General features: G+C 41.6%; 1 protein-coding gene across 3 annotated transcripts in view; it reads left to right on the top strand.

Moving 5' to 3' along the window:
- nek7 (NIMA-related kinase 7) overlaps positions 1-23773 on the top strand; it is a 207595-nt gene that overhangs the window by 118472 nt on the left and 65350 nt on the right. For all 3 annotated transcript variants that reach the window (XM_043699781.2, XM_043699783.2, XM_087990837.1), the window contains one exon: positions 15844-15984. In XM_043699781.2, the coding sequence (XP_043555716.1) occupies positions 15844-15984 (141 nt within the window). The remainder of the gene's footprint in view (positions 1-15843; positions 15985-23773) is intronic.

The raw sequence follows: 23773 nt of genomic DNA, 5'->3' as shown, positions 1-23773 counted from the left end.
CTGCTATGAATTAGTCTTAACAGAAAATAGTTTTAAAGTATTTGGTTTTCTTGCCTTATCATTGCTTATAAAGCTTGTAAATTATTATTAAAACTATTTTCCAACTACAAATTGTAACAGGATTATGGTTGTATATATGATTCATTTACATGGATATGTGAAAAAAACATAATTCGGTTTCCAAATAGGAATTGCTAAATGAAGCTCAAATTTCATTTCATTAAATTTGAGTAGCACTGCTTAATTTAACATGGTACAAGAAATATTTTTTTTTGAGTCACATTCTACTGACCTGAAGGCAAACCCTTTTTAGGATAACATTAAGTTTGAGGACTAAAAAACAAATAACTGTATTGTGAATAAATGTAACCCAATGGCAGTTAGGAATGTACAGTTATGTTGTTCCTCACGTCAGCTCTCCATGTCTAAATAGTATGACAGGACAAGGCAGCAGATGAGACAAGCTGTCGCTCAGCTACTCTGGCCTTTTGAAGAGAGGCCATGGGAGGAAAAGGTGCTGCAAATAGGCTGTGAAGTTTACATACACTGCCCACTGTTAAACAGATTACCTCTAATGAAGTGTCTAATGCTCAGCCTGCATCTGCCTAATCCTAGGTGGCAGTTTGTCCCTCAGCTGCCAAGAAACACCACCCTCTGGCCTTATATCACCAATGTCTTCACAGTGCACTGGGAGGTGCCTGGCTTTAATAAACCAAGACAGTGTGTGATCTGACATGCAAATGTAGGTCATTGCATATGTAAATGTGTGATTACAGACTTGCATGCCAGAACACATTAGTGAGACTTTGCTCTCAGCATGTGGTTGTCATAGTTCCTCAAAAGCTGATGCTAACATTTGTCAAGTTATCACATACGCCAAAAAGACAAAAAACAGTGTTGTAAATGTGGTCTACTTAATGAATCTGCACTTCACAAATTCTAAAATATTTGAAAATACACACCTTGTGTTTTTAAATGTTTTGAAGTTACATTTGCATTGTATGCGCCTCACTATTGTACATTAAAAATTTTAATTGATAGGTGGCAATTGCAGCTCATGTATATTTAAAAATAAAATGAATTTCATTTGAGTCTTATCTATTTGCTTTGTTTTCTGATATGCGCAGGCATAATTCATTGCTGTCAATAATTTACATACCTGTGATGTTTATGGCATTACTTTCCCCACAAAATCCAGCAATGGTTGTGGAGATGTATGAGGCTGGGCCCAAACAACCACATTGGATATTCTTATGTTCTCCTTTAAACTTACTTCATTCTTAACAGTTCTTTAGTGACCTAATAGAAGAAGGTTGGGGGTGAGGGTTGTGGGCAGATGGCTTTAGTGTTAAGGTCAAACACACATTTCTAATTCCTGATGATTGAAAAGAAATTGAGAACCTTGAATCTGACAGAAATACTTCAATTTCTCAAAATAGCCACAAACTTTGGTTCTTGGTGAACAGTGTTTTGTAGGATTTTCAATGCGTTATGCCACTGAGTGGTGGAATTGTTTTTTTCATCATCTGCAAACTTTATGAAGTGCATGGTCTCCAGCAAATGGCTGTGAATGATCAATGATGAGTTTGGAAGCAGATTGCCATTTGCAGATAAAATTGGTACTTAACCTTTGCAGAATAGAATTCAATAAATTGTGGACGGACTTGCCTTAAATTTAAAAGAATACACAATGCCAAAAGCCCTGGTGTTGCTTGCTGCTGACCTAGAAGAAAGTCGTCCACAAAGATCAGGTGAGCTTTGTGGCATCAAGTTAACTTTTCTGATGTTAATTTGATTCTGCTGCCAACTGTAGGAAATGTCTTGATACCCCAGCTTGCAACCATGTCATCAGGCTGGATGATGAACAAAGTGTTACGGGATCTAAAAGGTTTTTCATTAGTAATTAAGACTTACTGCATCACCAAAATCAGAATTTCATCTCATTGAGGAATACTTAAATCTTTAAAGAATTTTTTACAGCAAAGATCATGTCGTAAAAAATGGAAGTCGCATTACTTAATAATTTCTGGGTAATTTTAGAGCTTCAGCAGTGTAGCTGGCAGAGGAGTGTTTAATTGCTGACCGTCGCTACAGTAGACCTCATGCCCACAGGAATACATTCCAAGACCTAGCGCGGAAGCCCGAAACTGCGGAAAGGAGTGAACGTATCCATTTAAATGGGAAATTTATCTTCCTGGCAGCCCTCTGGTCCCTGGTTCTGGAAGGTTCCCTATCATATGTACAGGCAGCGGTAAACCGCAGGTAACAGAAACTGCGGAAAACGATTCCGCAGATACAGTGGTCACTCTGTACTTGATTTCTGTGATCGACTGCACATGCACATGCCAGAATTCTGACAATTTCAACGAGTAAGGAGTGCGGAAGCTGAAAGTTTCATTGCGATTACAACAGCAAAATCCGGACTATAATCTGGGAACTCCACAACTTTATCAGGCCTATAGATGAGCCGTGGAGAACAAATGGGTCTGCAATTTCCAATGTTATTTTAAATAGCATACATTTTAAAAGAATGCTTATTGGGTGAATTACCTACATTTTGCTGGTTAATTAACTGAGACCTTTGCTTTGTTTGTAGCAAATAATAGCAAAATTAAAGGCATGGATTTTCTAAATTCAGCTTAAAACACTTGTGTTAATTGCAAGAATACTGCATCTGTCAAAGAACATTAATATTTACTGTGGCATATGTCATCTGTCATGTGGCATTTGCAAAACTAATTCTGCAAATTTTTGTTGCAAAATTTTGGTTTTAGCAACTGTAAATTACTACATTTGCATTAAAGTGTCTCGTGTTACGTTAGTGGAGGACAGTGATCATTCATATGGATTTCTTGAAGTGTATCAATTAAAGTGTGTTAGAAACCAAGTACATTTATGTGGCTAAGTTCAGACAAGTGCTGAAAATCTGGGGAACAAATTGCTATGAATACAGAGTGTCAGCTTCTGAAGTGACAGGAATAAGATCAACATCTCAACTATGCAACACCTTTAGAATAATGAAACAACACAAGGCACTTCACAGAAGAATTCTAAGTCAAAGCATGATACTGAGCCATGTGTGGTGATATTAGGTCAGGAAGACCAAAAGCTTGGTTAAAGAGCAGTTTTAAGTGTCTTAAAAGAGAAAAATGAGGTGCAGGGATGCAGGTTTGATAATCCTGAATCTTAGGAAACTGAAGGTACAGCCGCCAATGGAGGAGCAATTAACGATGAGGATGCTTAAGAAAACAATTAGAGGGTTGCAGGACTGGAGAAGACCATGGAGTTCAGAGGTTATGAAAGGATTTGAAATAAGGATGAAAATTTTAAAATCAAGACATTACTTGGAAGATGCAAGAATTTGAATAACTCTGATAAGCTTGGTGAATCAGTCAGACTGAAATGTAGGGCTGACGTTTTGTATTTTTGGGCAAAGTATTTGGTTGAGTGAGATTCATGGAGTCTGCTATGGTTGACAGCAATTTTTCACGCAGTTTTCTGCTCATCATTAATTTTGCATCCAGAATCTACAGCACCTGTCCTATGGTATTGCATGGTAGTGGGTGGAAATGCTCTCCGTTATCAGGAACATCCAGCATTTTCACTGCAGATGCAATGTTTAAAGGCCACAGCATCAGATGCTGCAAGCAAGAAACAACTGTTCTCACTGCGGTTTCCATCATTATCTCCAAAGATATGACCCAGAAAGAAAAAGTAGCTCCTTGGTTTGCCAACAGGGACCTGAAACTGCTTGTGGAGAGAAGTGTGTTGCTGTATCCTGTTGACAGTCAAAAGAAGCTTTGACAACAGATCCAACTAGCCTGAACTGTGATGGTGGGTCAGTCTAGTGCCTTGGTAGAAAGTGATGCATTAACCTTCTTTCTGCACTCCAGAAGGGTAAGTGCCACCACCTTTTCTTGCAAGCTCACAGGGTCACCATTCACTTGAGGTCTGCAGTGCACATGCCTTTCACCAGGAATTACAGACTATAACTCTCTCCAGTGCATGTAACATATTAAGTCAATTACTCTCACCTATCTCGTCTTTCCAAACTATACATCCTTAGTGTCCTCTCCACTTCTTATGCAGAGTTGGAGGTGTGAAATAGCAGACATGATACCCCCCCCCCCCCCCCCCCCCCCCCCCCCACTGTAAAACCAAAAATCCTAGATTTGGCCAGCTCAGTAAGCATCCCTGTACCATGCTGTTCTGTGCAGTGCTTTCATTATTATCAATGCTAATCTATTCTTAAACTGCATCAGCTTTAATTCCTTTTAGTCAACAAAATGCCTCTCTCCTTTTATGCAGGCTCTAGCAACTCTGAGTGAAGCTCTATTAAGAAGTGGAGATTTACCACAAATCTTGGGCTTTACCTCCACCGTTACCCTCTACTTTTGAAGATAAAGTCCTCAACCATCAGAGAATGTGCTGCCAAGGCTTTCACTTGCACTGTCCCCTGGTTCTGAGACTTCCAGTTCAGTTGTCTTCGACTCAGGAGCACAATCTGATGAGTACCTCGCTGACACATGTCCAGGACAAATCAAAGAAGAGACCTCCTGGGTCTCAGGCACCTGCTCAACCCAGGATAGAAAACAATCCATGGCTTGGCCATTAATGACTTTGTCAAAATGTACAGACAGACACGATCAGCAAGCAGATTTGTTAGAGAGATTCAGTAAACTGCACCAAAGGATAGAGGAGTCCATCAATGTTATGTGCACCTTGATTCCAGCATATATTTCTGTCTGTTTCTTTGGATAGATACACTAAGTGTCTGTCAGTTATGCAGACAACCTGCACACTATAAGTAAAGCCATAAGTGCTCAGCATCCACAGCAAGATGGAAGATGGCATGGTACTAGGAAGGACATATCGGGAAGAAGGTTCATGCACAGGATTCCCAAAGCTTCATTTAAGAATTAATGCAGAAAGTTCATTGCCCCTCTGCCTGTAATCCTAAAATCTGCTGATGTCCAAGTTGAGGGGATTGTGCTTGCACTTATACAGGAAACTGTCAGCTGGCCTGGGCTCTATAGGCCCAAACACCCCTTGGGTCAACTATTCAAGTCTTCCAGGTCACTAGGGCTAACAGCAGAGCAGGCTTCCTCAACCCCAGCTGTGGAAGTCAGGGTTGCACATCAAAGTGATGAGAGGCAAGGGAAGTTTGAAAAAAACCTTATTGAGGCACTTAATGGCATTGGCAGACACATTGTTCTCAGTTAAGTTGCACTGATATGTGAACTTGCCATATAGACATTTGTACTTTTAAAATATCTGCTCCAGTGTCTTGTTGTTGGACCTGGTTCTGTCGTACCCATGTGAGGTGGGAGAGTGCACATGTCCAGTTCACATGCTCACTCTCCCTTATAGCTCTGTAATTTGCAGAGAAAAGCCGCACAAATTGCTGCCCCTTGTAGGTTCAATACAGTCTGACATGACTGTTGAGTATTTCAGGGCATCCAAGCAGTCTGAACCATCGAAGGGTTACCAACAATGGCAGGGTGAAAAGGAAAGATTTTTCTCAACATGCTAGCTGTCAGAATTACTGCAGAACTCTTCACATCATATGCTGATGGAAACTTGGGAATGCTAGAAAGAGTACCATCATCAACAGTACTTCAGAGTCCCTCCATCAATCACAGTGAAGCATCATGCTGTGGCCTGACACTGCGCCATTTCAGGTTTTAGATGAAGATCAGTCTCATGCTTTGATAAAGAGATCTGAGGTATGTTATCATATTCAAATATGTTGCATAACTAGTATTCATGCTACAGTGGGGCCTTAATTCTGGGAGTAAATCCCCACAATAAATTTCCCTCCCGATCTCTGACGAAAACCACCCTGAAAATTACAGGCCATGACTTTGCATGTTTATACTTCAACACATGAAAGTGGCAGTTATTTCTGAAATAGAGTCATAGAGATATACAGCACAGAAACAGACCCTTTGGTCCAACTCGTCCATGCCAACCAGATATCCCAACCCAATCTAGTCACACCTGCCAGCAGCTGGCCCATATCCCTTCAAACCCTTCCTATTCATATACCCACCTAAATGCCTTTTAAATGTTGCAATTGTGCTGCCTCCGCCACTTCCTCTGGCAGCTCATTCCATACAAGTACTACCCTCTGCGTGAAAATGTTGCCCCTTAGGTCTCTTTTATATCTTTCCCCTTTCACCCTAAACCTATGCCCCCTTGTTCTGGACTCCCCCAAACAAGTGAAAAGACTTGTTTACCCTATCCATGCTCCTTATGATTTTATAAACCTGTATGAGGTCACCCCTCAGCCTCCAACACTCCAGGGAAAACAGCCCCAGCATGTTCAGCTTCTCCCCATAGCTCAAATCCTCTAATCCTGGCAACATCCTTTGTGGAAGGTATTTCTGAAATGCCAATCTCAGATGGTTTAAGTTAGCATCTGATTGTTTTTGCTGATGTGAAATGACAAGGGGTCAATTAGTGCGAACAGTGTAGTGATCATGATTGTTTGAGGCCATAATTTGTAATGTTCATTCTTAGACAACGCATGACCTGCTGATGAAGTGGAATTTCAAGCTAGATGGGTGGAATTGCTGAATCAGCATGTGTATGATTAATATAATTGCTCCTGCCAGGGTTTCATGTTTAAACCATTTCATGCCCTTGAAGAGAAGAACAGTGATGGTGCATTCTATATGTGGTGCAGCCATTTTGAATTGTTATTGTGCACTTGACTTTGAATCAAAGATGGCAAGATTGCATCATCTTGCACTTGTAATCATTCTCTCACCAATCCAGTCCATTGAAGCTGATCGCCAGGACTCCATGTCTTCTGATAAGCCCACTATGGACTGACTGTAGTCCACCCCTTGATGGAATTGTAAGCCAGTCCTGACTGAGAATGTACCAGCCTCCAGATTGATGTTTGCACACCATCCTGATGGACTGATCACTCTCAGACTGGTTGTACTTAAACTGCAGGAATGACCAGGATGTTGATCCCTGGCTTTGGTCGGATGAAGTCTCTGACTGACCATGGCCAAGCTGTCAGGATTGGAGGAAGATGAGCCCTGACTGACTGTAATTCCCCCCTAGGGACTAATCCCATTTCACTTTCAGGTTGAAGCACAGTTAAATGAAGGCCTAGAGGAGTAAGTAGCAAGCTGCTGCTGCCTGGTGACTGCTCTGATGTTCGTGTTGATGTTGGTATTGCCTAGTTTTTCAGTGAAGTGAAGAAAGTGGTGATTTGGAATTGGTACGAACTGAAGTGAGTTGGGCCAATAATGGAAGTAAGGTAATAATTGTATAATAGCAAGATTCTGAAGTCACCATTTAAACCTAAAGAGGAAAAGTGGGAATACTTTTTATCACTGTACATTTGAGATTCTGATTATTTCATTCTGTATTTTCCTAACTTTCTTTCCATTGTCCATGCCACTCAAAAGAGAGGAAATTCTGTCCTTCCTCTTAAATTTTTCAATTAAATTCCAAGTCTGAAATAAATTCCATTGCCTTAAGTTTGCTAGATAATTTAATAATTAACAGTGAAGGGAGTCGATGCTTTAAAAGTTAATTTTCACAGTGAATCTACTTGTTAATAATTATACAAAATTACTTTCAGGAGTTAACAGTGAGAACATAAATAGAGTGCATAATAGGCAACCAAAACTCATTTATTTCGTGCCTTAGCTATAATTCAATGTCTTGAGGCACTTCAGGTGCATTATGAAGTTAAATTTAACACTGAACCACATATAGAGATGTTGTGTCAGATGACCCAAACCATGGTCACATGGATACCTCAAAGTTTGTGAGAAGATTTGTAGCTCGGCTGCTCGTTGTTGTGGTTCTGTTTGCCGAGCTGGGAATTTGTGTTGCAGACGTTTCGTCCCCTGTCTATTATTATGCTATTATAGGACAAGCCAAACAGAGAACAGCCAGGGAATTCCTAGAGGCATAGCACTCATCCACAGATTTAATCAATAAGCACATCGACCTGGACCCAATATATCGACCACTGCAACGGACAGCTGGAACTGATAACCGGAAGCGACAGATTCAAACCACTATAAATGGAGGAAGGAACGATCACAGAAGCGCTTCACAGGAGGCTCCCAAGCACTGAGGATGTCACCTAGACAGGGGACGAAACGTCTGCAACACAAATTCCCACAACATGGATACCTTTTAAGGACTGTCTTGAAGGAGGAAAGCAAGATTGAGAGGGGGAGAAGTTCAGCCTTGCTGTTCCTGAGCTTGGGGCTTAGGCACCAGTGATGGAGCAATTAAAATCATGGCTTCACAAGAGATCAGAATTAGAGGAGCACAGATATCTTGAAGGGTTGTAGTTGAAATAATTCCACAGAGGCCAGTATCCCATCACCCAGTCCCCTTAATTTATACATGGAGAGTCCTTGACACTGATCCAATTCCCTCAGATTGCTCTGAATGAACAGGATTCTGATAGTCCTGTTCTTATCTGTGAGCCATGGCTCCCTGATTTGGGCTGTTAATCTGGTCCAATCAGGGAACTTCTATTGTATGATGTCCACCTGGCTGATCTTGTTACAATCACTACTTCTTTCCACCGCCGACTCCAAGGCCATAGGCCCGTTCATTTCTTGTAGTTCCTCGTAGGGCATTTTAGCATCAGGTCAGATTCCTGAAACTCTGCCTCTGATGCGGGTGACTTGTAACATACAGTAGCTTGCCTCATGCACCAGGAGTGTCTTGGAAGAAATTCATTCTGATCTTGGGCAGCAAAGGAATTGAGTCAGCAACATCCACCATGTCCAACTCAGAATCTGAGGTATCCTCAACGCTTGATGGAGAGGGAAAGCAGTTGGAAAAGGTATAAAGGAGCCCGGCAAGTTTTTCTCCCACACCTTTTGAGAGTTTGCAGCTTTTATGTCATCCACATGCTTGTTCAGGACCACCTACTCAGTCTTTGGAGGTAACTGGACCTGATCTTGTGTTGACTGTGCCTCTTACACATGCAGGGCCATTCTCGGAGTCTGTGTCCATTGAGTCTTCTCTCCATTAGCAACTCTACTGGAGCTATCCCTGTGGTTGCGTGAGGGGTGGTCCAGTAATCAAATTGGAACTGGGATAGTTTGGTATCTAGTGAAGCCATAAGCTGTTTCTTTGAGCCTGTCTTCAACATTTCTGGACGTCTTTTTCTGCCAGACCATTGGATGACTTTAGGAAATAATCAAATGTCTGTTGGTAAACAATGACCCCATTAACTATGACCAACACTTCCAGGAGTCCATGTGTCACAGAAGATGCACATTTTTTATTGTCGTCCCCGTGTTTGACAAATAAACTCTGCACATCCAGCCACTTTGAGTGGGTATCCACAATGATAAAAAATATTGAGGCCATGAAAAGACCTACATAGCCAAAGTGTAACCGAGTCAAAGGTTTACCTGGCCATTCCCATGAATGTAGGGGAGCTGCTGGCCATCATTTTTGTCTTTGTTGGCACTCTGGGCACTGTCCCACCCACACATCTATGTCTTCACCTAATCCTTGCCTCCAAACATAATTTCTTGCCGACATCTTCATTTTGGAAACCCCGGATGATCATGGTGGAGTTCAGCCAATATCCAGCAGTGCTCTTTGTTCGGGACAATCAGTCTTGCTCCCCATAATAATATGCCGTCTTCTGTGACTTGTTAGAAGTGTACAAGGTGATGAGAGGCACAGATAGAGTGATTATCCAGAGACTTTTTCCAAGGGCAGAAATTGCTATCATGTGGGGACATAATTGTAAGGTGATTGCAGAAAGATTTAGGGGAGATGTCAGAGGTGGGTTCTTTACACAGAGTGGTGGGTGCATGGAATGCAGTGCCAATGGTGGTGGTAGAGTCAGATACATTAGGGACATTTAAGCGACTCTTGGATAGGCACATGGATGATAGTAAAATTTAAGGGTTAATAGGTTAGTTTGATCTTAGAGTAGGATAAAAGGTCAGCATAACATGAAGGGCTGAAGGGCCCTGTACTGTGCTGTACTGTTGTATGTTCTCATCAGTATCTGAAATGTTGAGATGCTGAATGCCTGACTAAATGAAAGGCAGTGCTATTGGCAATGGCTATGCATTTGTAAATAAAGGGTTGATTGGTGATGGGATGCCGGCTGTTAAAGATTTATTTCAGAACCCCTGTTGTTTGTAACACATATAAATGATTTGGAGGAGAATGTCAGTGTCCTAATTAGTAAGTTTGTGGATGTCACAAAGATTGGGGAACTGCTGATAAGGTGGGGGATTGCCAAAGGATATGGCAGGACATAGATTGTCTGAAACTGGGGCAGACAAATGGCAGATGGAATTTAATCCGAACAAATGCAAGGTGATGCATTTTGGAAGATCTAATGCAGGAGGGGAGGATACAGTAAATGGCAGAACCCTTAGTAACATTAGCATACAGAGAGGTCTTGGTGTACAAATCCGCAGTTCCTTGAAGTGGCAACCCCTAGATAAGTTGCTGAAGGTGTATGGCATGCTTGCCTTCATTACTGAGGGCATACAGTATAAAAATTGGTAAGACATGTTGCAGCTATTAGAACTTTAATTTGACCACATTTGGAATATTGCATGCAGTTCTGGTCACCATAACACCAGAAAGATGTGGAGGCTTTGGAGACGATACAGAGATGGTTTACCAGGATGTTGCCTGGTTTGGACGATATTAGCTACAAGGAGGGATTGGATAAACTTGGTTTGTTTTCACTTGAATGTTGAAGGATGAGGAGTGACCTGACAGAAGGTTACAAAATTATGAGAGGCATGATAGAATGGATAGTCAGAGTTGTTTTCTCAGGATAGAAATATCCTTTGTTAGGAGACATAAGTTTAAGGTAAAAGGGGAAAAGTTTAAAGGAGATGTAAGAGACAAATGCCTTACACAGAGGATGGTAAGTGCCTGGAATGCACTGCCAGAGGAGGTGGTGGAAGCAGATACAATAGCAATGTATATGTGTCATCTTGACAGATGCATGAATAGACAGGGAATAGAGGGATACAGACAGTGTCGAGGCAAAAGGTTTTTAGTTTAGAAAGGCATCATGTGTCAGTGCAGAGTTGGTGGGCCGAAGGGCCTGTTCCTGTGCTGCACTGTTTTCGCTCTTTTGTTCTTTGCTGCTGTTGGCATGCCCTCCTGCACTCTCCATTGAACCAAAGTTGATCCCCTGGCTTGATGGTAATGATTGAGTGGGTGATATGCCGGGCCATGAGGTTACAGATTGTGCTGGAGCACAATTCTGCTGCTGATGGCCTACAATGCTTCATGGATGCCCAGTTTTGAGTTGCTAGATCTGTTCGAAGTCTGTCCCATTTAGTACAGTGATAGTGTCACACAACACGAGATAAGGTTATTCTCAGTGTGAAGACTGGACTTCGTCTCCACAAGGACTGTGCGGTGGTTGCTCTTCCCAATACTGTCATGGGCAGATGCACCTGCAGTCAACAGATTTGTAAGGATGAGGTGAAGTATATTTTTCCCTCTTCCTGGTTCCAGGTTCCCTCACCACCTGCTGCAGACTCTCTCCAGCAGTTATGTTCCTTAGGACCAGCCCAGTTCCATCAACAGTACTGCTGCCAGGCCACTCTTGTGTTGGACATTGAAATTCCCCACCCAGAGTACATTTTGTGCCCTTGCCACCCTCAGTGCTTCGTCCAGGTGTTGTTCAACATCGAGGAGTGCCGATTCATCAGCTGAGGGAGGGTGGTACATGATAATTAGCAGAAGGTTTCCTTGCCCATGTTTAACCTGAAGCCATGAGACTTTTCACTGGAGAATAGGAGATTGCAAGGCCACCTTATAGAAGTTCATAAAATTATGAGGGATATAGATAGAGTTAATGGTAGTTACCTTTTTCCCTAGAATGGGAGATTTCAAGACAAGGGGGCACGCTGTTAACATGAGAGGAGAGAGATTTAAAAAAGACATGAGGGCCAACGTTTTTACATTGGGTGGTTTGCATGTGGAATGAACCTCCTGAAATGTGGTGGATGTGGGTACAATTACAATGTTTAAAAGACATTTGGATAGGTACTTGAATAGGAAAGGTTTGGGGGGATGTGGGCCAGGAGCAGGCAAGTGAGACTTGTTTAGTTTGGGATTTTGTTCAGCAGAGAATGGTTGGACCGAAGGGTCTGTTTCTGTGCGATGTGACTCTATGGCTCTACTGTGATTTGGTCTTGCCAGGTCCAAAAAGGTTTCAGTTCTGGTTGTGATGGCCCTTTCGTTTCTCCTGTCACCACCAGATGTTTTTGCCAAGACTGGATCTTTCTGCTTCCAATGTTTGATATTGTCAGCTGTGACTGGAAGTGTGTCCAGAAAATTTAAGACCTTTATGGACTCTTTCAGTGGTGGTATCAATATGGTGTGTCTGCCAGTGGGAGGCATTTCAGTACATCCACATTTACTACTTAACCTCCCGAACAGTATTCCAACTTGTAATTATACGCACTTTGTATTACAGACCACCGCCAAATTCACCCTGAAGCTATGGGCTTGTCCGCTTTAAGTAGACCGAGCAGGGATTTGTGGTCCGTTATTATTACAAATATACAAAATTGTAGCATACTTCTGGGTGGCACATTTGCTCAGTGGTTAGCACTGCTGCCTCACAGCACCAGGGTCCTGGGTGCGATTCCCACCTGTCTGTGTGGAGTTTGCACATTCTCCCTGAGTCTGCATGGGTTTCCTCCGGGTGCTCCGGTTTCCTCCCTCAAGCCAAAGATGTGCAGGTCAGGTGAATTGGCCATGCTAAATTGCCTCCAGTGTTAGGTACGTTAGTCAGAGTTAAATATAGGATAGGGGAATGGATTTGGGTGGGTTTCTCTTTGGAGGAGCGGTGTGGACTTGTTGGGCCGAAGGGCCTGTTTCCACACTGAAGAGAATCTAATCTAATTAATCTTCTTGGAATCGTCATCTAACCCCAATTGCAAGTATGCATGACTGATGTCCAGCTTTGTGTATAACTCGTCTATGCAAGGCATTGGGTTTTTATCCAGCTGAGAAAAACATCTATTAAACATCTTTAATATCCCCACAAAGGCAAATTGACCCATCACAATCGCTATGACCGTGTGCTGCCCATTCTGCAAAGTGTACTGATTTGATGATTCTTTCACTTTCCAGCCTTCTGATTTCTACCTCTACCTTTTGCCCGTAAGGCAAATGGCAGTGGATGGGCCTTGCGGAATTGCTTTTGAGTCAACGTGCAAGGTAGCTTTGGCCTCATTCATAGTCCCTCGACCTTCCAGATATGTAATTACAACTTCACTCAAGCAGCCATTTACTCATCAAAAAATGTTGTGCCAATCCAGGTGAATCTTTCTCAACCAATTTTACCTCCAAGTTTGGACCCGAGCCTTTTACTACAATCAGTGATAACTGAACCAGCTGTTTCTCATGTGAGACTGGAACCTAAGTTGTACTCTTTAGGTCCACCTGGCTGACCTCATTACAATCACAGTGGAGTTACAGGAAAAAGAGGGAATAGAATAAGGGATGCCATGTAAGACAAAACAGGCTTCTAGCACTGACCCTTTGTCAAAACCCCATTTCTATAAAATAATCATACACTTCTTTGAAATGGCAGATCTGCTGTATATTTTGAGTTTCATGTATTTATAATTGAGTTCACTAAAACTTCAATACAGTTGTTGAATATTTATTTCAAAAGCCACATATCAGATTCTTGTATAGGTTGAGGGAGTGAAAAGATTGGGCAATTGAAGGACAGGAGTGGAATAGAGCATGAGAATGAGGCATATTTGATGTCCAAATATACTGTGAAATGGTGACTGGATCCAAGACTTGCCAGGGAAGCAAAACATTATAAGATTGACATTAACCAAAGTTGGATGTAAGGCAGACAGATATGGGGGAGGATAAGCCTGCAATGAAATTAATCAGGTATAAAACGTTGTAAATTTTGTATATAAAAGAGTAATAGTATCATCTTCTAAATTCTTTTTGGCTGGCAACATGGGTGAAGCACAAAAACTTAAAAATAATTTAGACTTTGATAGTCTTGAATTGTAAGAAGTATTTTACCCCAAAATTGATTATCAGCAAGATTTAGATCAGAATATGGTGTCATACAGGCATCACACATGATAATTTAATAAATTTCATGTCCATTAGTTGTAGGGTCTGTGTTGCATTTCTTGGTTGCTGTGCCATCTATTTTATTTTGTTACATTGTGCTAAGAGCACCAGCTCTTGATTTAAAGGTTGTGTGCAACTGATAGATACTCACTGGGAAGTACCTAAGATGAGAAATGCCCTGGTTTGAATGGTGATGGAGATAGACTGTATTGCAGCTTTAAAAGGGAATCAGTTAATACTTGAGAGAGAACAACAATACTGGATATGTGATAAGAAGGGAATGTAGGATTTGTCAGATTACTCTTGAGAGAGCTAGAATGCCTCAACGGGTTGAATAGCCCACTTCTGTCCTGTAACCATTCTATGATTCCATGAATTTTTTCAAGATTTTTTAGAGTGACATGTCTTTACCTGTACAGGTTGCCTCTAGCTATGTGAGGCATTCAGATGGGGCTCCACAGAAACAAGCTAATGCGATACAAAACAGTACTTGAATAAACATTGTGAATAATCTGTATTTTGCACATTAATGATCTTCAAATAAATTCAGGAACAGACTTACTTGAGCCTTTAACTAGTATCTTAATAAGGACTAATCCTTTTACCTGCTTCTCTTATAAAGTGAAGATTTCACGAGTGGCTCAAAAATGCAAATACCCTTAGCTTTTTCAAAGAAATTTTTTTTTATAAGTGTTCAAAAATGGCACATTGTGGAATACTAGTGTTTCAATCCATCTCCCTACAGAACAATGAGATACATAGTTTCGGTCACGATTTCTTAAAGTCACTTCTTAAATTAATGTTCTTTGAGAAAGAGATACGAAGCAAGAAACCCAGTCTTGCTTCTCTTTACATTTTCTCTATTCAGATGGAAAGAACAATTAGGAAGCAGTTCAAATAAAGCTTGTCATTTTCTTAACAGCAGATATAAGAGTGTCAATGACAGAGTAATTGGCTTACTTTCATTAATGAGGATGATGTATGACTCAAGAAACCTTAAAATACTCTGAAGAAAGCAAAATTGAAAAATGTTTCTATTGCTGTATTTTGGGCAACCTTGAGGTTAGATCTGCAATACATTTAGTTTATATTCTAATTTTCAAAATGATAGAAGTAATTTTAACCAAGCAATCGTAGAATCAAAGACTTGGCACGGTGGCTCAGTGGTTAGCACTGCTGCCTCACAGCGCCTGGGACCTGGGTTTAATTCCACTCACAGGTGTGGCTGTGTGGAGTTTGCACATTTTCCCCATATCTTCATAGGTTTCCTTTGGACGTTCTGGTTTTCTTCCACAGTCCACAGATGTGCAAGTTAGGTGGATTGGCCGTGCTAAACTGCCTGTTCTGTCCGGGAATGTGCAGGCTAGATGGATTAACCATGGGAAATGCAGGGACAGAGGTGGATGTAGATGGGATGCTCCTCGGCCGGTTGGTGTGGACTCGATGAGCCAAATGGCTTTCTTCCATACTGTAGGGATTCTGTGATTCTATGATTATAACTTTAACTCTTTCTTTTGCCAGATTTTCCAAATTCTTCAAATTCTGCATTGTAATTCCAATATAAAATAGCATTACAAGTTTAGCAACATTGAATTCAGAATTGACTTCAAAAATCATTGTGCCAAATTAGCAAAAATGGTTGGAATGTTCAGCCATTTCCTATTTCTACCATCGTATGTTTCTTATTTTTTTCTTGTTACTCTGTTTGACTTTATGCAATGTTCAAATTTACAGAAGCCCCTGCGTCCTGATTTGGGCCTCGGTACTCTGGGAAACTTCCAAATAGAGAAGAAGATTGGCCGTGGACAATTTAGCGAAGTGTATCGAGCAGCATGTCTCCTAGATGGGATGCCTGTAGCTTTGAAGAAAGTTCAGGTAGGTACAAATATATTAATAGTATTGGACCACAAATATAGTCAAAATCAAAGCCAAGAATCAACAGTCATTCAGGTATTTCTACACAAATTAGATTCAAAATAAAAATTTGTTAGTTTTTTTAGATTTATTTTGTAGCCATTGTCAAAGCTGTAATTTGTTATTTAGTGACAACAGCAAGAATTCAAATCATTATTTACATCAGCATTTATTATCCATCCTTGTCCTCGAGAACCTGAATTCCTTGAACTCCACATTTTATTCAGTTGAAGCTCCTCGATGAAATTCTAGAATTTTGATTTAGTGTTCAGAGGCCACAAAGGAATCCCTTTTTTTTAGAAAGTTAAGTGGAACACTTGAAGTGGTCACTGTGGCGAAGGATGGTGAAAGATATGAAAACAATCACTTGCTAAAGTCACCAAGAAAAGTCCAAGGAGTGAAGGGAAACATTGGAGCAGAGCTACAAGTGCTGGCTCGGTTTATCTTTACACTATGATTTCACCCAAGGACATGAGTGTCCTGAACTCCCTCCTTATTGAATCTATTTTGGGGCATGTCATTTTCAAGGCTTTGCATCTCATTCACCAACATAAGAACCGCATTATCTTCAACAGGTAGAATCAGAGAGGCGCGTGTCGCCAAGGTACTGTTTGAACATAGTATTGCTGATGTGTGCAAGCAGACACCAAATAAACCAACTTGCTTAATGTTGACCATACCAAAGGTTAAATCCAAAACAAGTTATATTTTCAAGTCAGAATAGTTTATCATCTGAAGTAAGCATGGAAGTCGTAGTGTTCCCATGTACCTGTTATCCTTAACTTTTGAGGTGGTGGAGCTGCTGCTGAGAAAGCCTTTGCTAGTTGCAATGGTACATTCTATGTTTAAAAAGAAATATATGTAGCAACCACAGTATGCTGCTGATGGAGAGAAAGTGGATATTTAGGTAGGATCCCTACAGTGTGTAAGCAGGCTATTTGGCCCATCACGTCCACACCGACCCTCTGAGGAGTAACCCACCCAGACCCATTCCCTTACCCTGCTACTCTACATTTACCCCTGACCTACACATCCCTGAACACTATGGGCAATTTAGCATGGCCAATTCATGTAACCTGTACATCTTTGGATTGTGGGAGAAAACCGGAGCACCCGGAGGAAACCCACGCAGATACAGGGAGAATGTGCAAACTCCATTGTGACATTCGCCTGATGGTGAAATAAAATCTGGGCCCCTGATAGTATGAGGTAGCAGTGCTAACCACTGAGCCACCGTTTTGCCCTGGGTGATGTCATACTTCTTAAGTGTTATGGTTGCAACATCCAGGCAAATGGAGAATATTCCACAACACTGCTGAATGTTTCTTTTTTGATGGAAACATGACTTTTGGGAAGTAAAAAGATTATCCACTTGCTGCAAGGTACAAGACCTCTTACTGGCTATAGTAGCTATGATAGATATGAATCCGGTGAAGCTGATTTTCAGATTTTGGTGAGCTAGTTGAATGTCAAATAGAAGTGGTGAGATGCTTTTTCACTGAAGACAGTCAGCTCATGGTACTTGTATGGTGCGACTTGTACTACTTTTTCTCAGTCATCCAGATGTGGATTGTATCCAGGTTTTACTGCAAAAATAAATCAAAGTATCAGTATTTGAAAATTAGCAAATGGGGCTGTATACTAGAATGAATAGTGATTTATGATCACTTACATATCGAGCAGCTGAAATTGTCTAGATTTAAGTTTTTAAAAATATTTATTCTTAGGATGTGAGTGTTGCTAGCTAAGTTAGCATTCATCACCCATTATGAAATTGCTGTCTGTGGGGTATCAGTAAATGCAGAGTGCTGTCAGCATGAGTTACTGAATTTTGACCCAGTGATATTGGGAAAAATGGTGATGTGGTTTCAAGTTAGTCTCTTGTGTGATTTAGAGAGGAACTTGCAGTTAATGGTGTTTCCATACATTTTCTGGTAGACATCATGAGTTTAGAGTGTGTTATAGAAAGAGTCTTGATGAGTTGCTGCAATGCATTTTGTACATGATTCACACTGCTGCCACATTGTGGTGCTGGACTGAGTAAGTTGAAGGTGGTGTGTAGGGTGGCAGTCAAGATGTGGGTAGCTCAGGAGGAAACCAAGAAGGATTATCCACTAGGTCCTGGTGGCTGAGGAAAATCTTGTCTATTGCACTTTTGCACTGTAGCATCATTGAAGTTTTTTTTTAATTCACTCATGGGATATGGAAGTTTCTGGCTAGTCAGTATTTATACCATCTCTAGTTGCTCTTGAGAAGGTGGTTATGAACTGCCTTCTTGTAAATAGAACCACAGTGCTTTAGGGAGGGGATTCCAGGATTTTGACCCAGCAACGGCAGTATATTTCCAAGTCAGGACGGTGAGTGGCTTGGAGAGGAACTTGCAGGTGGTGATGGTGGTGTTCCCATGTTATCTGCTGCCCTTGTCCTTCCAGATGGAAGTAGTTGTGGGTTTGGAAGGTGCAGTCTGAGGATCTTAGACAAATTTCTGCAGTGCATCTCGTAGATAGTAGCAGCAGTGTGTACTATGCATGAGTGGTGGAGGGAGTGGATAATTGTGGATGAAGTGCCAATCAAGTGGGCAGCTTTGTCCTAGGTGGTGTCAAGTTTCTTGTGTGTTGATGGACCTACACCCATCCAGGCAAGTGGGGAGTATTCCATCACACTTCTAACTTAGGCCTTGTAGATGGTGGACAGGCTTTGGGGAGTCAGGAGGTGAATCATTCATGCAGGAGTCCATGCCCCTGACTTTCTTTTGCAGACACTGTTTTTACTGTATTTTCTTTTTGTTTTCTTTTGTTCATTCTGCCAGGGTTCTTGTGCTTGGTGAGTTGTTCAGAATCCACTGTCAGAAGATGGGTCTGAAAAATTAGATTTGTTTTCCTGTAATACTCTGATCTGGCTCACACAAAGGTGTTCCAACTCTGTAGAGACAGTTTCAAGTATAGAGAGTAGCGAAGGCATCGCTATCTTGCAGGAACCACTAATCACATTGTCAATAGATGTAACTGTTCATTATTCGCACTCACGGTCGGCGACCAATTTAGCCAACTTTTTATGATGTGAATTATTTGTCTTTGATTCTATGAACTTTCACTATAACTAACTGTCTCTTATGATGCACTTTGTCAGTTGTGTCCAACAATTTCACTTAAATAATGAGCATAAATATTCAGCTTTTTACTACTGAAGTCACCTTTTCAAAAAGTTCAGCCATGTTTGTCAGGGATGACCCACCCATTTGTAGATCCCTCTCATCATCTTGTTCAGGCATATGATATGATACAAATCTGGAGTACGTGGAGCTTGAACATAAGCTTCCTGATTCAAAGGTAGGGATGCTAAAACTGTACCAACAGGCCTTGATGATCTAGGTATTTTTCTAATCAACTATGTTCAATGATGTGCCTCTCATAAATCTAAGTTTGATCAGCTAGAATTTTTCAAGATATTGTGTCAATCTGACCTTAATTACAGGTGCTTGTGATTTTCAACAGTAGGTTATGTCTATGGCACAGTTCCTGAATTGACTACTGTAACTAGGGCGTCTGCAGTATTTTGTTTCCCTTAGCGAATGGAGTTAGTGAACTGTTCGGGTAGTTTTTAGGAGAGTTTTTTTTTTATTAATATCAACTCTTCTAGATTTTTGTTTTCATAAACTGATTTGAAAATCCCATTCTCTGAATTTCGAACATAGAACATAGAAAAATACAGCGCAGTACAGGCCCTTTGGCCCTCGATGTTGCACCGATCCAAGCCCACCTAACCTACACTAGCCCACTATCCTCCATATGCCTATCCAATGCCCGTTTAAATGCCCATAAAGAGGGAGAGTCCACCACTGCTACTGGCAGGGCATTCCATGAACTCACGACTTGCTGAGTAAAGAACCTACCCCTAACATCTGTCCTATACCTACCACCCCTTAATTTAAAGCTATGCCCCCTCGTAATAGCTGACTCCATATGTGGAAAAAGGTTCTCATGGTCAACCCTATCTAAACCCCTAATCATCTTGTACACCTCTATCAAGTCATCCCTAAACCTTCTTTTCTCCAATGAAAACAGCCCCAAGTGCCTCAGCCTTTCCTCATACGATCTTCCTACCATACCAGGCAACATCCTGGTAAACCTCCTCTGCACCCATTCCAGTGCCTCCACATCCTTCCTATAGTATGGCGACCAAAACTGCACACAATACTCCAGATGCGGCCGCACCAGAGTCTTATACAACTGCAACATGACCTCAGGGCCCCGGAACTCAATTCCTCTACCAATAAAAGCCAGTACGCCATTTGCCTTCTTCACCGCACTATTTACCTGGGTAGCCTAACAACAGTCTATCATAGTCTTACATCTTTAAAAGACAGAAAAGCGGTGGTAAGCCAGTCAGCCCACTGAGTCTGCTCTGCCATTTACTAAGATGATACTTGATCTGATAATCCTCATTTTGACTTTTCCTGCCTTCCCCCCATTGCCCTTCATTCATTTACTGATCAAAGTAGATTGATTGCTGGTGCAGATGTTCTGAAGGGATTTTCAAGATGTTCTGAATGAGACAGAGTTGATGTAGAATTTCCATTGGCAATACAAAAATGAGAGATTTAAATTAAGAATACATCGGATAAGAGATCCATCTGTATCACAATCAGTGATCATCTGCTCATGCTTAGGGTGGAAAGTTTCTGTTACAGTTAGACAACGCTTTATTCGAAATCCCAAAATCCGAAAAGCTCTGAAATCCGAAGGATTTTTCATGCAGTTTTTTTTCTCATTAACAAGGTTGTTTGGCGTGTAAACAGTTAACCCAACTCCACACCCACTTGATGTGTGTCACTCAGATGAGACCTGGGGTGGGGTGGGGTGAGGTGAGGCAGACAGGTCTCAATTCTATTTCAGGGCCTGTTTTACTCAGTATGTCTGCTGTTTGGTAAGATTTTTAAAAATTTCATTATCTAACTATCATTTATCCTGAAATTTGAAAAATTCTGAATTCCAAAAATAGCTGGTCCCAAGCATTTCAGATAAAGGATTGTGCACCTGTATCAGGTAATTTTATTAACAGTCATAAAAGGTCAAGAGGGAAAATGTCTTCCAATAAACAAATTTGTTGGAATACTAAAGAGGATAGTCAATTCATAAACAAATGATTGAGGGATTGATCTATTTTTCTATATAGTACAGTAAATCAGAGTATACACTGGTTTGTAATCATAGAAACTTCTTTCATATGACAAGAACTAGGAAGTCGAAATTTAATTAGTAAATTGATAAAATAGGATCTAGGATAATGTTGTATTGTTGCACCTCACAGCATAAACATTCCCATCATAAATGAGTTACTATGCATTTAAAAATACTTTGTTGGTTTAAAGTACTTTGTGTTTCCGTGAGATTCTGAAACACCTATAAAAATACACATTTATCTTCTAAGTGTATAGATCCTTTGACTCATCATAAGCAATGCCTCAAAATCCATTCATGTGTCTAATAATCTATGCATCACAGTTATTTCCTAAAAAAAGTAATCTTTCAAATTTCTGTTGCTCTTCTTAGCAGGCCCTCAGACCAATGAGGACACTTGACATGGAGTACAGAGTAGAGTGGTGGAGAGAGAAAGAGAAAAAACAAGGGAAAAGGAAGTGAGAGAGGCTGTCAGAGATTAGAATGAAGTCAGTCAAAGATAAAGGAGGTAGAAAATAGCAAGGAAAAGATTAACCAAGAAACAGCATTTGAAAGAAATAAAAAATCCACATTCAACATCAGGAATCGGTGAATTGTCAATCAGATAGTAGATTGCATGCCTGTTTGAGCTTAATTCCTGCTCTGTCATCAGCCTTCTATAAAAACCAGCTACATCTTGATGCAGCGAGACTTACGATTGTGGGTGTTCCGGTTCTCTCTTCAGCCATTAGTGTCAAAACTGTTTTTCTACAAGTACGCCTTCATGTATCTTTGAAGTGCTTCTACTGGTCTCACTGTTGTCTTTGAACAATTCTAAGCTGGGAGTAGAGAATATAGTTCAGAAGATAGATGTTCAGTATTTTGACGTGTGATCTGTCCAGTGTATTTGTTGCATGAGAATAGTTGCCTCTTTATTCAGGGTGGAAAAAGTGATGACTCCAGATTCGGAGTGTGGTCCTGGAAAGCAGGAGAATCAATGTTTGGGGCATAAGCTCTTCTTCAGGAATGAGGCTGTGAAATAAATGGGATGGGTTTGGGGATAAGGTAGCTGAGAATGCAATAGGTAGATGAAGGTGTGGACGAAGGTGATAGGTTGGTTAGGAGAGTGAAGCGGATAGATGGGAAAGGTGATGGACAGGTCAAGAGGGCGGTGCCAAGTTGGAGGCTTGGGAACTAAGATAATATGGGAGGGGTAGGAGAAATGAGGAAACTGGTGAAATCCATATTGATCCAATGTAGTTGCAGGGTCCCAAGGCGGAATATGAGGAGTTCTTTCACCAGGCATCGGGTGGTAAGGGTTTGGCGATGGAGGAGGCCCAGGACCTGCATGTACTTGGCGGAGTGGGAGGGGGAATTGAAGTGTTCAGCCATGGGGCGGTAGGCTTGCTTGGTGCGAGTATCCATGAGATGTGCTCTGAAATGATCTGCAAGTTGGCATCTTGTCTCCCTAGCGTAGAGGAGACCACGTCTGGTGCAATGCATACAGTAGATGACATTGGTGGAGGTACAAGTAATTTTTGTCAGATGTAGAAGGATCCTTTGGGGCCTTCAATGGAGGTATGGGTGCAGGTTTTGCATTTCCTGTGGTGGCAGGAGAAGGTGCCAGGAGTGGAGTGTGGGCTCGTGGGGGGCATGGATCTGACGAGGGAGTCGCGGAGGGAATGGTCTCTCTGGAACACTGATAGGGATGGGGGCGCGGGAATATATCTCAGGTGGCAGGGTCTGTTTGTAGGTAGCGGAAATGGCGGAGGATGATGCGATGTATACAGAGGTTGGTGGGGTGGAAGGTGAGGACTGGGGGTTCTGTCCTTGTTGCGTTGGGAGGGGTGGGGTTCAAGGGTGGAGGTGCGGGGAGTGGAGACAATGCGGTGGAGGGCATCATTAACCATGTGAAAAGGGAATTTGCGATCTTTGAAGGAGGCCATCTGGGATTTTCTAAGATGGCATTGGTCATCCTAGGAACAAATGCGGTAGAGGAATTGGGAATAAGGGATGGCGTTTTTACAGGAAGTAGGGTGGGGAGAGTCTAGTAGCTGTGGGAGTTAGTGGGCTTGTAGTAGATGCCCGTGGTTAATATGTTGCTGGAGATGGAGATGGAGATGGAGATGGAAGTGTTCAGCCATGGGGAATTATTCCATCTCCATCTCCACCTCCATCTTTATAGCTAGAGAACATTGTGAATGAGTCATTGCAGATTCTCCTGCAGAAAAAAAGCTGTACTCCTCATATTATGCCTTGGAACCCTCCAACCACACGTGATTAATGTGGATTTCACAAGTTTCCTCATTTCCTCTCCCCCAACATTTTCCCAGTCCCATCCCTCCAACACAGCACCGCCTTCTTGACCTGTCCATCACCTTTCCCATCTATCCACTCCACCCTCTTCTCTGACCTATTACCTTCTCCCCCACCTTCACCTACCGATTGCATTCTCAACTACCTTTCCCCCGGCCCACAAACCTCATTCATGATGAAGGGCTTATGCCCGAAACTTCGATTCTCCTGCTCCTTGAGTGGTGCCTGACCGGTTGTGCTTTTCCAGCATCATACTCTTGACTCTTTGTTCAGGG

Source organism: Chiloscyllium plagiosum, unplaced genomic scaffold (genome assembly GCF_037043375.1).
Source record: "Chiloscyllium plagiosum isolate Xiang-an unplaced genomic scaffold, Cpla_swu_hap1 HiC_scaffold_9, whole genome shotgun sequence".
Lineage (NCBI taxonomy): Eukaryota > Metazoa > Chordata > Chondrichthyes > Orectolobiformes > Hemiscylliidae > Chiloscyllium > Chiloscyllium plagiosum.
This window is presented reverse-complemented; position numbering and strand designations above follow the sequence as displayed.